General features: G+C 39.5%; 1 protein-coding gene across 1 annotated transcript; it reads right to left on the bottom strand.

Moving 5' to 3' along the window:
- Positions 1–4,753: 4,753 nt before the first annotated feature.
- Positions 4,754–6,358, bottom strand: LOC149501857 (uncharacterized). Its single transcript, XM_089732137.1, has 2 exons — positions 5,830–6,358; positions 4,754–5,484 (listed from the first exon to the last, which is right to left on the bottom strand). The coding sequence occupies exons 1-2, from the start codon at positions 6,152–6,154 to the stop codon at positions 5,174–5,176; spliced, it is 636 nt and encodes a 211-aa protein (XP_089588263.1). The 5' UTR covers positions 6,155–6,358; the 3' UTR covers positions 4,754–5,173.
- Between the last annotated feature and the right edge of the window lie 9,666 nt (positions 6,359–16,024).

The following is a 16,024-nucleotide window of genomic DNA, read 5'->3' as shown; positions in this document are numbered from 1 at the left end:
TCGGTTTGAAGGGTGGGGCAGCCGTTGTAACTATACTTTTTTTTTATTTTTATTTTTTTTTTTATTTATTTATTACAAAAACATACAATTTTAATCATAATAACAAATATTGAAACGATGTTATCTGCTGTAGTCATAGACTGTGTTGCAGATAACAACGCCAACCCCTACACACAACGAACAATAACATATAAACTTAAATATTTCATTAACACATTATAATAATTAATTTTAGATACAATTATCAAATTAATACAATATTATTTCAAAATCTAGAAGTACAGTTAGTGTATGTGTGTGTGTGTGTGTGTGTGTGTGTGTGTGTGTGTGTATGTCTGAGTGTATGTGTAGATGCGTGTTAATACCTAATATATAAATTGCTCATTACAAAAAATGTGTAAAAATGTGTAATCTACTCCAGTAATTCTTCCATATTTTCGTATGTAAGGGAGAAAAGCCATCTATCAATGATAATTTTAATTTCTTTAGAAATAAGTGGGTAAATATTTAGTAATTTATTTATCTTGTTGTACAGAATAGAGCTTAAATACCTATAGTGAGACCTGACTACATTATAATTTGCTACATAGATTTTGCACACTCTGCCCTGACGACGAGTTTGCGAACAGATATTAGGGTCAAAAACGAGTTCCAAATGTTTACGTAACAATGTGCTCCTAATAAAAGATTGTCTAACTCGAGGCACTTTGCAGATATCATACAATTCCTCCGTTGGAAACCTTATTGGTTTTTTATATATTACTTTAAGCACGGCTCTCTGTGCTCTTTCCAATCTAAGTAATAATCCTTTCTTACAGCCTCCCCAGACGACAATGCAATAGGTTATGACAGAGTGTGCCAAAGCATAATAAACCATTTTCAGTATGTGGAGATCGCTTGATGTTCTTAGCTTCCGAAAGACAAAGATAAGCTTTCGTACTTTTCCAACCAAATCATTTATATGCTCTTGCCAAGATAGGGTGCCGTCAATTTTTAGACCAAGATATTTTACAGCATTAGTTCGTGAAATTTTTGGACAAAGATCATGTGTGTTCGTTTCTGAATGGCATTAATGAACAGTCAAGGAAAAGGAAAGCGGTGGCTGCGATACATTCCTCGGAGAGAAGGTAACAAATCTAGTTTTTTCCATATTAAGGGTCAACAAGTTAGTTTTAAGCCAATCAGATACTGTCTCTAGCGTTTCCTCTGCACATAAACGCGTCTCTATCCAGTTATCACCATGAACAACTACAGCTGTGTCATCAGCGTATGTAACGATATTTGTATTTTTAATTTTTAACAAGCAAAGCTCGTTTATGTACAGAAGAAATAGGGTAGGCCCAAGGACACTGCCTTGCGGGACACCGTAAGTGACAGACGCTTCTTCACTAGTGGTATTATCAATGGTGACTATTTGTGAGCGGTTAGACAGATAGCTTTGAAATATTTTGAGTGAGTGTCCCCTGATACCAATGACTTCCAGTTTACTCAGCAATATAGGTACAGATACAGTGTCAAACGCCTTTGATAGATCGAGGAAAATGGCGAGCGTTTTAGCTTTGTTGTTTAGGTGTTCTAATATAGTGGAGGTTAGTTCCAGTGCTGCGTCTTCAGTGCCTCTACCAGATTTAAAACCGTATTGGTTTTGGGCAATTATGTTATACGTTTTCAGGTAATTTAGCAGTCTCTTATTTAATAATTTCTCAAAGATCTTAGATAAGGTTGATAAAACTGATATGGGCCTGTAATTTGTAATATTCATCTTATCACCATTCTTGTGTATGGGGTGCACTAATGCTTTTTTAAAAACTGTTGGAAAGATACCGGAATCAATACAAGTATTGAAAACATGACAAAGCACTGGAGCGAGAATGAGACCAGCCGCCTTTATTAAAGCAGCTGGTATATCATCCCAACCCACCGCACAATCCCCTCTCAAGCCATTTATCACTCCCATCACTTCATGAATATCCGTACCGAAGAGCGTCATTGAGTTCTCAGATGATGTAGTTGTGATTCTCGGACGTTGCTTGTTGCGTGAAGTATTTGACTTATTAGTTATTTTAGATGCACAACTCTTTCCAACATTTGCAAAGAACTCATTTACTGCGTTTGCCGAAGCCATGGGATCTCCTTTGAGCGATAACAAATCACTGGCGGAAGATCTATCATTTGTAATGTTCGATATGTTTTTAATATGTCTCCAGGTAGCCTTCGGATTATTACGATGTTTTAGAAACTCATTTTTTTCATATTCCCGTTTTAATTTCTTTAATAGGTTATTGCAGAAGTTCCTATATCTCGTATATATCTTTTTCAGTACAAAATTATTTGGGTTTCTTTTTGATTTAACATACAGCTTGTCACGATTTCTGATGCATCTTAGGAGCCCACAAGTAATCCAAGGTTTTATAATTTTTGCTTTATTAGGTACACATCTTATAGTAGTATTTGATTTAACCACATCTGAAATAATGTTTACCAGTTTCGAAGCAGCTATATTTGGATTAACAGCAGTCAGTACGGGTGAAAAGTCAACGCTTTCAAGATTAGTTACACAGGCAGGGATGTTAACATGTTTTCGTCGTTTAGAATTTTTTTTACGAGTAATTTCCGAATTACAGAAAATAGCAATAGGGCGATGATCAGTAATTTGAGTGTCAAGTACTAGAGAAATTGCAGGTTTATCTGATTTTGAGATTGCCTGGTCAATACAGTTGTTTTCGTGCGTTGGGAACAAATGAGCTGGAAGCATACCATGTGAGGCCAACATATTTAAATACAAGTCAGAAACCGCATCTCCGACATTTTCAGAAATATTTATATTTAAATCTCCGATTAAGAGTATTGTCTTAAATGATTTTATAGTGAGGGGTAGATCTCAGGGGTATTTAAAACTATGGGTTAGTCACCAATATCGAACTTCGAATTTTAATCTTCCTTTAACACAAACAATTTTCAATTTTTATACAATAAATACATTTAGACGCGGGCGCACGCTATTCACACTCAAAACGGAAGCGCCCGGAACATAGATTATACACCGTTAAAAAGATCGACATAGATGCTAACTATGTATAGCGAGCGGGCATACGGCCGCGAGAGTGACGTACCGGTCGGTTTGCTACATACTCCCCCTCTAGTCCTGGAGGACGCCCTCGCTCCTGGACTAGCATCTCATTACTACTGGGCTGAGGGACAGGCGCAAGACCAACCATACCACCAGCTGCGGGAGAAAGACGTGGAGCTTCAGCACATGGTTCAGCATGCCGTGTCGTCATATGCCCTGGAACTCGAGAATCTGTTTTAACATTATTTGGGGGACGACCACATTTCTTTTTAGGCATCACCGGCCGCGGAAGAGCATCACTCTGATTCTCACGGTATAGAGTGAGATCGTTCACATGATATTTCCCTAAAACTTCATCAGGTTTATCAACATGCGCGACGTGGTAAGTAGTAGGGCTGACCTTTTTAACGATGCGATACGGACCATCGCGTTTTGGAACAAACTTAGAAGTAAGGCCCTTAGCGCTCTTACTGAGGACGTGTGATTTGATGAGAACCATGTCACCTTCGTTGAATGTTTCAATGGGCCGTCTCGAACGATCAGCATACCCTTTAGCTTTATCTTGAAGCGTCTCTACACGTTCGCGCACCGCTGAAAAGGAGTTAACAAATTTCCTGAGATAGGGAGTTATTTGGGGAACAAAGTTATCTTTATCTAGAACAGCACGAAGGTCATGGGTGACTTCTGTGGGGGACCTCATCTCTCTGCCAAATGACAAGTAAGCAGGTGACATACCTGTGGTGCGACATTTAGCGTTATTAAGAGCGAACCGAATCACTGGTAACATGTTTGGCCAGGAAGTGTGGTCACATTCCACGAGTTGTGCTAACAAAGTCTTAAGATCTCTGTTTTTACGTTCGGCGGGGTTTGCTTCTGGGTGATAGAGAGGGATAAGGTTTTGCTTTATCCCCAGGATGGACATGCATTGACGCATGACTGCCGAAATAAATTGTACGCCATTATCAGAAACTAGTCGGCGTGGAAGACCAAATCTCATAAAATACTCCTCTATGAGGACATGTGCACACGCCTCAGCAGTAGCTTCCTTCAATGGGAAAAGTTTTGTCCACCTCGTAGCAGTATCTTCTATAAGCAAGATCCAACGCTCCCCCTGTTTTCCAGGTGGCAACGGGCCGAAAAGATCAACTGCCAAGACCTCGTTGCGCTGGTTCATCACCGGCGTCTGCAATAGACCTGGAGGCTTGGTATTAGCAGCCTTATAGCGTTGACAATGGATACATGCCTTTACATAGTCGGTTATGATTCTTCTCATTCCTGTGAAGTAGAACAGACGTGAGACTTGTTGGTAAGTCCGGTCAATTCCTGCATGTCCAGCGGTAGGGGCATCGTGAAGCTCTTTGAGAACGTCAGTCACTTGATGGGCAGGAATGACTAATTGTGGGGCCTCGGCATCAGAATCCGGATTAAGTCGATATAAAACACCTTGTTCAATGGAGGATTTCTAATGAGAAATCCTCTTTCTGACCATCTTTTAGCAGCAAGTTCATCCACTCCTTCCAGTTCTGTGATGATCTTCTGTATTTCCGGATCAGTCAACTGGTCTTGACGTAACTGGGTAGGTGACTCGGTGGGCAGGTCGCAAATGACAGAACAGATGCCGCAGTTATTTTGTGTTTCGTTGGAACAGATCGGTCTACTTAACGTGTCAGCGACAACGTTAGCTTTTCCTGGGGTGTACTCGAATCTGATGTCAAATTCTTGGAGTTTAAGCGCCCAACGGACCAACCTACCAGCAGGAGACTTTAAAGAAAGCAACCAACGCAAGGGTTGGTGGTCACTGCCTATAATAATTGGTTGGCCGTCGAGGTATGGTCTGAAACGCTCCACGGCCCAGACTACAGCAAGCGCTTCCCGTTCTGTAGTAGAGTAGTTGCGCTCCGCTGCGGTGAGTAGGCGGCTAGCATACTCGATAGGCCTTTCGTCCTTGCCTTCCCCTTGAGCTAAAACTGCGCCAAGTGCATAGTTGCTCGCGTCGGTACGCAGTACTAAGGGTTGTTTAAAATTCGCTTGAACAAGTACGGGCGCCGTGGTCAGCAGACGCTTCAATTCTTTGAATGCCTGTGTTTGTTCAGGTCCCCAGCTTCATGTGTAATTCTTCTTGGTCAGTCGAGTAAGCGGTTCTGCTATCTTTGAAAAGTTTGGAATAAACTTCCTGAACCAAGAGCATGTTTGGAGAAAAGTTCTTAAATGTTTTAGACTAGATGGTTCCAGCATATTAAGGACAGCACTGACCTTCTCAGGGTCAGGAGACACACCGTCTGGAGTGATGACGTGGCCCAGATAACGGACCCTTTCTTTGGCAAAAGTGCACTTCTCTCTGTTTAAGTGAAGTTTAAATTCAGACAAACGTCTAAAAACAGCTTCCAGATCTTGTAGGTGTTGCTGGAATCCTTCTGAAATAATTAACAAATCGTCTAGATAAGCAAGTACTGTAACATCCTTCAAAGCAGCACAGGAGCGTAGACGATCAATAAGCCTTTGGAAAGTCGCCGGCGCATTCTTCAAGCCGAACGGCATTCTTTTAAAACGGTAAGTGCCTAGGGGGCAGACAAAAGCTGTTTTGTCTCTGTCTGCTTCTCGGACCATAACTTGCCAATATGAAGAACGAAGGTCTATTGTGGTCATGTAACAATTCTTCTTCGTACTCTGGAGAAGATCATCAATGCGTGGGAGTGGGTAAGTATCCGATTTGGTTACTTCATTTAAGCGCCTGTAATCCACGCAGAATCTTACATTACCATTGGACTTCGGTATCATCAATGCAGGAGAGCACCAGGCGGATTCGCACTCTTCAATGATGTCATCTGCCAGCATCTTCTCTATTTCATTCTTCATCGTCTCCTTCTTGGAAGGGTTAAGGCGATAGGGCGGCACAGCTATCGGGGGGTGATCTCCGGTGTCTATGCAATGTTCTATGAATGGTGTCGGACCTCCCTCTGCTGTAAAAATACTTTCATGCCGAATAAGGAACTCAGATAATGCTTCGCGCTCAGCTGATTGCAAGTGCATGCCTTCATCATCCCGAAGCATGTTAGTAGAAGCTATGCACACACCACGAGACATAGGTTCAAAAAGTAATTTATAATGCACCTTAGCATCAGCACTAAAATACCATTCATGACGATGAAAATCAATAATAACTTTGGCAGCATTAATAAAATCAATACCCAGTAAAGTTTCGTTATTATTAGAATCAGGGAAGATTATAAATGGAATGTTAATCACTATGTGTTCTAACCTCACTGGTAATATGGTTGTCAATACATCCATATTCCGAACATGCCCATCAGCAAGTTTGACTCGCCTAGTGGAGGGAGTAAGAGGGTGACCCTTATGCAGAAGGAGAGCATACAGCGTGTGACCAGCAATACAATGCTTAGCTGCTGTATCTATAAGTGCAGTACCATGTTTACCGAGAACTTGAATTTTGAAAATAGGCCGTAAATGCAAATACCTATCATCACTCTCACGGTCGTACACGGACGCTACAACACTTCCCTCACATGTACAAAAAATTAAAATTCAAACAATTATCAATTTCCACACATTCGTTAATTTTTCCAAAATTACACTTACTGCCTTTTGTGTCACAGTCATGGTTAGTTGAAAATTTTAAATTATTACAATTTGGTTCAATTATTTGATCATAAGGTAAAAATGAGTTCTTACATTTAGGTCTAGTTCCCTGGTTATAACAAATATTTAAATTTTTACACTTTGTCCGAACATCCTGATTATATAAAACATGAGAATCACAAAAGGTTGGCATCTCATTATTACTAGTGCAATTACAGTTAATATTCTTTGACACAGAATCATTACTGGCATGAAAATAAGATTTTCTGGGAGTAGGGCCTCTGTTAATGGTAGCATAATTAATATTTGCATCCCGGTTACAAAAATTTTGACATTCAAAATTACTCAGAAAATTATTTTTGTCATGCTGCTTAATATCATACATTGCATTCTGAACAGGTAAATTAGAACTAATTGTGTTAGAATTATTAACATTACACTGAACACTGTAAAACGCATTATTGTCATTTTGCACACCCTCGGAAAAGTTAGATTGACTTTGCTCACCTCGGTTGTTTAACTTACGGCACTGTTCCCGTGCATGTCCAAACCGTTTGCAGTAGGAGCACACTGGACGCTGTTTCTTCGTGGTCACGAATTGCTCTGCAGAACCTGGCACAGCAGCGGCAGGCGTGGCAACGCTAGGCTGGGCGACAGCGACAGGCACAGCGGCGCCGGGCACGACGGCCGCGGCGGAGTTAGGAAAGCGCGCGCGCGGCGCCGGCGCACTCGCACGAGCGGCGCACGGTTCAGGCCGACTCGCAGCCGGGGCCGGCTGGGCACGGATCGAACGCACACCACTAGTGGACGACACTGGTCTCGATTGAGTCTCCTCTATCGAATCTTCTATATTCCGAGCATGGTTTAATAATGAATTGAAAGATGTGATTTCTTCACGGCGCAATCTTGTGCGTATTCTATTATGAAGCAACCCGTATATCATATCAAGTTGTACTTTTTCAGTAATATCATCCCGCGGTAGCTTTGCCATAAGCGCACGAATACGAGCAACAAACTTGTCTGTGTTTTCGTTATCCTGCGGGGAAGCAAATATTTCCAAATATATTCTATGTGGTGGAAGGCGGGTGCCATATGCATATATTAAATTTTCTTTGGCTTCGTTCCAAGTGGAGATGTGATGCTTTAATCCTAGCCACCACGTAGCTGCGTCAGCAGACAATAGCATGGCTAGGCCTCGTATGATGTTAGCGTCAGATACTTGAACGCATTCTGTATAGCTTTCAAGTGCATCTATAAAGGCCTCAACAGATTCACCAGGTGCACCGCTGAAAGAAGCTCTGCAACGCGCCAAGGTACCATCTACGTTCACTGGGGGCATCGGCGGAGGTGCCGGAGTCGACGATCTTTGTTCCATCACGTACGACATAATGTTCTTAAATGTTTCGGCCTGCGAACGTTGCAGCGAGGCCATCAACGCTGAAACATCATCCAGGTTGAACGTAGAATTGTTGCTACGTGATTCGGCGTGGGGGCGATCATGGGGGCTATCATGCTCCTCGTGATTTTCGTTGGCATTTGCATCTGCAGCAGGAATAACGTCGTCTTTGCGACGTTGCTGGCGATCTTGATTTCTAGTTAAAGGCATTCTTTACAATTAAGCACCAACAGCATACAATAGTTAGCAAATTTTTCACAAAAGCGTGCGCGCCATTTTGTTAGTCCAAGCAAGAAAAAAATTAGGAAACGTTGGGCAGCCAGATATAGTGAGGGGTAGATCTCAGGGGTATTTAAAACTATGGGTTAGTCACCAATATCGAACTTCGAATTTTAATCTTCCTTTAACACAAACAATTTTCAATTTTTATACAATAAATACATTTAGACGCGGGCGCACGCTATTCACACTCAAAACGGAAGCGCCCGGAACATAGATTATACACCGTTAAAAAAGATCGACATAGATGCTAACTATGTATAGCGAGCGGGCATACGGCCGCGAGAGTGACGTACCGGTCGGTTTGCTACAATTTGAGTTTTGTTAAAGTTTTGTCTAAGCTATTAATAAACCCGTTAATATTATGAATGGAAGGAGAACGATACACTGCTAGAACAGCGACACTTGTACTCAATTTGACTAGAATACAGCTTGCATTTATGATATTATTATTTTTTTTTTTTTATTGCCCTTGTAGGCAGACGAGCATACGGCCCACCTGATGGTGAGTGGTTACCGTCGCCCATGGACTTCAGCAATGCCAGGGGCAGAGCCAAGCCGCTGCCTACCGCTTAATACTCTCCACAAGCCTCGTTTGAAGAAGGACATGTCATAGCGCTCGGGAAACACCGTGGAGGGGAGCTCATTCCATAGCCGGATGGTACGTGGCAAAAAAGACCTCTGGAAACGCACTGTGGATGACCGCAGTGGCTCCAGGTAGTATGGATGAACTCTACTCCGGTGGCGGGAGGTGCGATGGTAAAAACGATTACAAACCTCTATTGAGACTGGAATGTCAAGTCTCACATAGGCCACAACGCCATCATTTTGATTGAAATATTTGGATTTATAGCATTTAAAACCAGGTATACTAGGCACATTTGTGCATTTACTTAGCCAACATTCGGACAAAATAAGAATGTCAAACATTAAATTAAGACGTTTTATCAGAATAAGAAAATTGTTAAAGTTAGCTATACTACCCATACTTCTGATATTCATGTGAAAGATTTTAAGCGCTGTGATGTCATTTTGGACATATGTACAACATTCTTCAGGAGCACAAATGTAGGATTTTGAAGTAGTTAAATAATTTAAATCGTTTATCATGCCTGTGGTGTCATCCATATTTGAAAGTTAGAGTTAACAATTTGTTGTACATTAGCATCTTGCGAGGGTCACCTATGGTCAGAATATAAGTATTTGTTACCAATCGAAAATATAGTAGCGCAGGTTTGAGTATATGTACTTGAAATATTATCTTCAATTGTTTGAATGATAAATTACTTGAGTAGAAAATATTAGTTTTTATATGTGTGTGATTTGTAGCGGAGTGTAAAATGTAAGTGTCATAATATTGAGTACCTTTATTTAAATAAATCAATCCAACAAAAACAATACAAAACAAATAGGGTAAGTTAAACGAAAATAAGGGTAACGAAACAATTAATAGTAACAATATTTCCTCATTGCATAAAAACAAAAATCGATTAATTATCTTACAAAAACATTGGACATACAATTGTCATATTGTTATATTTAATTTTCTAAGATCTGCTTCTTCATTAATTAAGTGTTGTGGGGATCCATCATTTTTCCTAATGAATATTTTTCCGTTTGATACCCAGCAGTAGCGATAGTCATTACATTTAGCAAAATCCCTAGACAGGTAAAAAAGTCTCTTCTTTTTGGCTGTAAGATTTTCCGAAATAAATATTGGCATGTCTGGTCCACTCATACCTACGTTAACCGTACCAAGCTTATTATTTCCTTTATTGTGTTTTTTATACATTCTAAAAAATTTTTCGTTTTTGAAGAACTTGAGTCCTTAGAACTTGTATCTCAAGGTGGGTGGCGCATTTACGTTGTGGATATCTATGGGCTCCAGTAACCACTTAACACCAGGTGGGCTGTGAGCTCGTCCACCCATCTAAGCAATAAAAAAGAAAAAAAAAGAAACAATAAATGTTCTTTTATTGAAAAAAATAAAACAACGTCAAATATCGTTGAAATTTTTGTTAAAGACCCGAGCGGAGCCGGAGCGGGCTGCTCGTCACTAAATAAATGCCGCCACGCACCTTGAGACATACGATCTGAGTCATAATTATCAAATATTGTTCAAATCTTCAGTCTGAACGCATCACTGCTTCGTCGCAGAAATAAGCAATGTGAGGGCATTTACCCGTACGCGCTCACAAGGCGACTTACCATCAGTAATTACGCTAATTATAATTTATGCTAATTTGATGTTTATTACACGATGTTATTCCTTAATCGTGGAAGTGATTCGCGTGTATGTATTAAATACGTATTTCATTTGGCGAATTGGTACCTGACTCTTGGATTCGAATACTCCTAGTCACATACGCTCAATACAAGAACACGTCATCCTTTAGACCAGGGGCTCTCAAACTTATTTTGTCTACTGTCCACTTTGAGAATAAATTATTTTTTAGCGCCTCCATTTTTTCCCCTACTTAAAAACCACTGTAGCGAGAGCCCAGTCGGTGTCTAAGAGTCCTCTTAGATGAAGTTACAAATCGCTTCCCAAGTCTCTACACAACGCCCCCATTTTTTTGGGTCTCTTACCGCCTTACCCTTTAGGCCTGCAGCGCCCACGAGGGGGCGCTATCGCCCACTTTGGGAAAGACTGCTTTAGACAATGCTTATTTATCCTGATCACGCAGGAGTCAGTCACCGTCGACGCCCTAGGCACGTCCTTACGGATTCATCAGATCCAATAACCTTTACATTAGATGCCTTAAGCTCTAACACTAGGAGCAGGCTTAGGGCCCCGGTAACCGTACTCGTCGAACTCGACAAAGAGGTCGACGCGCAACCTAACTCATCAGCTCGCTGAGTTTCTCGCCGTATCTTCTCAGCGGGTCGCGATTCCGATCCGGTAGCAGATTCATTCGCGAAGCAGCTGCAATTAAGTTGTTAGGTCTTCTTCGGAGGCACTCGGGTAGCTGTTAGCAAATCCCACCCCTTCTGGCTGAGCCTTTGCTCGCCCACCTGTCCTGGTGAAACTGGAATGGCCTCCGGGCCACCAGTAATCCTTCAATCAAATTACAAACAATAACTAAGTTAATAAAATAAAATAAATTTTATTAAATTAGTAAATTAATTAAATAAAATAAAATAAACAGCAATTATTTTTACTAGTGGTAGGATGCCTTATGAATCCGCACAGATAAGTACCACAACCCTCCTATTTCTGCCGTGAAGCAATAATGCATTTCGGTTGGAAGGGCGGGGCAGCCGTTGTACTGTATGTAAAAACTGAGACCTTACAACTATTATCTCAAAGTAGGTGGCGGCATTTACGTTGTAAATGTTTATGGGCTCCGGTTACCACTTAACATCAGGTGGGGCGTGTGCTCATCCACCCATCTAACTTCTTCACGGGAGAATAAAAAAATGTTTTGAATATCATGAGCTAAAGTTCATTTTAATTTCACGATACAGCCGAAATTTCTAATTCAACGTGACATGGAAACATAAATACAGCTAGTTATTAATATTTTTTACTTATACACGTGATTTATTTAATTTTCAATTCGTATTTGCTATATATTCTGAAACGGCTTAACCTGAAAGTTTAAATAAGTTATTAACTTATTTTTTTGTTTTTCGTAGAGCTCATCTGTAACTATACTGAGACCTTAGAACTTATATCTCAAGGTGGGTGGCGCATTTACATTGTAGATGTCTATGGGCTCCAGTAACCACATAGCACCCTGGTGTTAAGTGGTTACACCTGTGTGCTGTGAGCTCGTCCACCCATCTAAGCAATAAAAAAAAATCTGTGATAATGTGTGGTCATCCTCCTTCATGGATTCTAGGGGTATAGCTTCAGGGATATAGCGAAAGCGCTCCGAATTCTCCTCAAACCTCTGAAGCTTCAAGAAGGACGTGTCATAACGCTCTGGAATCACCGTGAGAGAAATTCATCCCAAAGCGGGACGGTAAGTGACAAAACAAACCTCTGAATCGCACTTACGTATGATAACTCTCATATTATGTAAAGTAATTTAATCCAAATTTCCTTGGTTATCAACAAAGTAATTAGAAAGAATTTGTTTAATTACTCATCTTTTCCGAAATGTCAACTTATTGTTGACAATGCATATAGTGAGGATTTTAAAGGATTGAAATAACAGTTTTATTATAAATTTTACTACGGTAAATTGTCTAACTTCTCTTCCAAGAAACTAGTCATAGGAAATTCTTCTTCTTCTTCTTAACGTTTTCCCGGTCTAGTGCTAGAGACCGCTTTCCTTAAACTTCTGCATTTTGTCAAGGTTTCAATTTAACTAAAGGTAATTAAATTAATTAATTGTCTTTTATATCGTCCATTTGATATTAACAAAAAATAATCGAAAAAACCACAACGTGGGCAAATAAAAATTATGAGCTCCCTAAAAAATTTTAACATTCCCGGAAAATGGGTCCATTAACAGTCGCTGAGCTTAGTCGACTTTTCATTAGCAACTTCTGTTATATAATTAATTCATTACAATGTACTGTGATAACCGTTAATTATAAATTACATTTTTCAGAGCCAGCTAGCGTTGGAAAGGAGAGAGCTTTCTGTGTTTCCTTAAAGTAAAAACATTGTTAGTCTTAGTGACGTTGCCTTTTTTCTCTATGATTCTTGTAATAGCATTATTAACGATCTGAAAATCAACCACTGCTGTTGTTAGTCAAAACTGTATAACCATAACCAGTTTTAAATAAGTGCAAAGTTGATTTGATTCAGGAACAAATTTTATAAAATATTCTAAATTAAATTAATAGAAAATGAGCATACAAAGTTATATTTGGGTTATGTTAATCTTAACCACCGAATACATCTTTTTAATAAATTAACTACATAATAACTCCCATGGGATGTTACGACAGTCATTCATTGTGATGTAAATGTAACTACTAACATAGGTGTAAGTCTTACTAACAATTTGTATGAGTCATGGTTACTTGCAATAAAAACATTATTATTATAATAAAAAAGAATGTAAATTTAGTTTTCATCAACCTTTTCAGTGCGAAGCGAATGGTTTTTTTAGTGAGGATGAATCGTACCCCCCTGTAACGGGAAATGTGAAAAGCGGAAAATTGTTTCTACGAGTTATGAAAAACTTAAGCAGATTTGTGTTTGTGTGTGTGTTTTCTTTTATATATTTAGTTTGGAGGACAAGTTTACAGCCAACCCGATGTTGAGTGATTATCGGAGCCCATTGATACCACAACGTGAACTAAAAAATCAACAACAACAAAACACAATAGGAGGTCGTTGCTAGCTATCTCCTGATCTCTTCATCTAGGAAAATTCTGAAAAAGATATGACAGGCATGTTGCAGTGCACAATTTATAAAATATAATATATTGTTATATAACACCAACCTATGTAAGTTCATTTAAATACATATCGACTGTCCCTACGTACAGTATCGAAACTGAAAATTTGCGATTTTTTTTTATGACACTAAGATATTTCTTTTTATGTATATTTTCACACAAAAAAGAGAAAAAGCTACAAAATACATATTAAACCATGTTTTCAATGAGTATAATATCGATACTTAACAAATCAATCAGCGTAAAAAATCGAATGTTTAATTTCGGTACTATACGCGGATACAAGAAGCGTGCGTGCAGGACGAAACTACCGCTTTCGTTGCTATACGCGGTGCCCCGCGCGCCCGCGCGTTCCGACGCAATTTTGAAGTAATGTGGCTCTAACGGAAAACTGATAAGTATATTAACAAATTTATTAATTCCGAGTGCATGATGTTTATTTTCTCCTTGTTTTTTAATCTGATTTCATATTATGAGACCACAATCTTATTTCTGAAGTTGAACAACATTCTTCGAGTTGTGGGATGTCTGCGCACTTCGGTAACAATGAATACGTCAGTTCGGCTGTAAGTTCACTAGCCCATAAAACCAACGTACGTAAACCTACGCTCATTATATTAATGAAAAGACGACAAATAAGTAAATAATATTTTTTTTTATTTATTGCCGTATATGCAGACGAGCATACGGCCCACCTGATGGTGAGTGGTTACCGTCGCTCATGGACGTCAGCAATGCCAGGGGCAGAGTCAAGCCGCTGCCTACCGTTTAATACTCTCCACAAGCCTCGTTTGAAGAAGGACATGTCATAGCGCTCGGGAAACACCGTGGAGGGGAGCTCATTCCATAGCCGGATGGTACGTGGCAAAAAAGATCTCTGGAACGCACTGTGGATGAACGTAGTGGCTCCAGGTAGTACGGATGAACTCTACTCCGAACTCTATCCGAATAAATAGAGAACATATATATTTTTTTAAAAGTTTATTGTCAAGTTAATACATGTCGAAAAAATAATAAATGTGGCTATTACTATCTCAGATAATCAAACAAAATGGGAGTGATTAAAGGAATTTGGTTTCGCAGTAATTGATATCGCGACATTGTTCATATTAAATAATTTAAACAATGCCTTTATAATGAATAAACGCAAAATTAACTTTCTAGAAATTGTTGCGGCAGCATATGTAGGAAGTAGTAATTGATCGACTTTCCGAGGGATGATTATTAAAATAAACTTGGATTAGAAAAACTTGTATATTAAAGTAAAAAATCAATAATCTAGGAAAACGTGTCACTTATGACAAGGGTATCATGACAACGGATTTGCGTATTACAGCGCTCTCTAGTGACGGTTTTAGGAGTTGGAAAAAACAGGGTGAACATTCCGCCCACCATGAACTACAAAAGTTCATAGCCAACAATGAGGCCATCAAATTTTACATGTACAATTAACATCTCCATGAAACCGTAACATTTTAACCTAATCGTAATCAATAAAGAACTGCTCAACATGAACTAAATATAAACTTACACATTAAAGAAACCATAATAACGACAAAGTTCAGTCAAGGGTTGCTTTTAAACAGTTCGTACTTACTTACAACTAAACAATAACAAAATACTTAATAGCTGATGCATCCAAAGATACATTTAAGTTACATACATTGCATGAAATATCTACAGTTATTCAGGTAAGTAATGTTAAAAAGCGATAGGCAAAGTTTGGAGACTGGTCTTACAATTTTAGATTTCTTACATTTGATAGTACCCTTGTGACATTATCTGGAAGTCAGTATACTCTGGTACGACCTTGACCATTCGATACATCTTAACTATGTCCGCTGCGAAACATATAGGATAAGTACGCCATTTCATAATTATGTGTCGTAACTCTGGTTGAAGCCTTGGACCTACCAATAAATCATTGTTCAATGACTTGCCGCTGGTACCCTTACACGAAGCGTCGAAAACAACGCCGACCTTCGTTGTACTTTTGTCCTCGCGAACAACCAACTGCATGATGAGGTAGATAAACGCATCCTGGCTTAGCAGCTTCTTGTTTGTCATTAATTACTTCTATATGATTCATAGCCAGGTGGCTACATTTATTACCTTGGATTATTCTTGCTTCAAGAATGGATTATTTTCAAGTTTCTTCTTGAGCAAGTGGATTGTTGTCGCGAAAAGGAAGACCTACAACATAACGACCCAAACTGTCCCTAGTTGTAGTGGATTCAAAGTATCTTTCACAGGATTCTTCTTCCTTGGATAAAAGTGGATGATGCTAGTCAGTTTCAATCTCCCAGAACTGACGCAGCAAA

The sequence above is a fragment of the Bombyx mandarina genome, chromosome 12 (genome assembly GCF_030267445.1).
Source record: "Bombyx mandarina strain Sakado chromosome 12, ASM3026744v2".
Lineage (NCBI taxonomy): Eukaryota > Metazoa > Arthropoda > Insecta > Lepidoptera > Bombycidae > Bombyx > Bombyx mandarina.
This window is presented reverse-complemented; position numbering and strand designations above follow the sequence as displayed.

Excerpts from the sequence above, each read along its gene's own strand:
- LOC149501857 (XM_089732137.1), bottom strand. The coding sequence starts at position 6,154 with ATGTCTCGTGGTGTGTGCATAGCTTCTACTAACATGCTTCGGGATGAT. Across the intron at positions 5,485-5,829 it reads GATGATACCGAAGTCCAATG|AAGGATTCCAGCAACACCTA; the intron begins GTAATGTAAGAT and ends TAATTATTTCAG.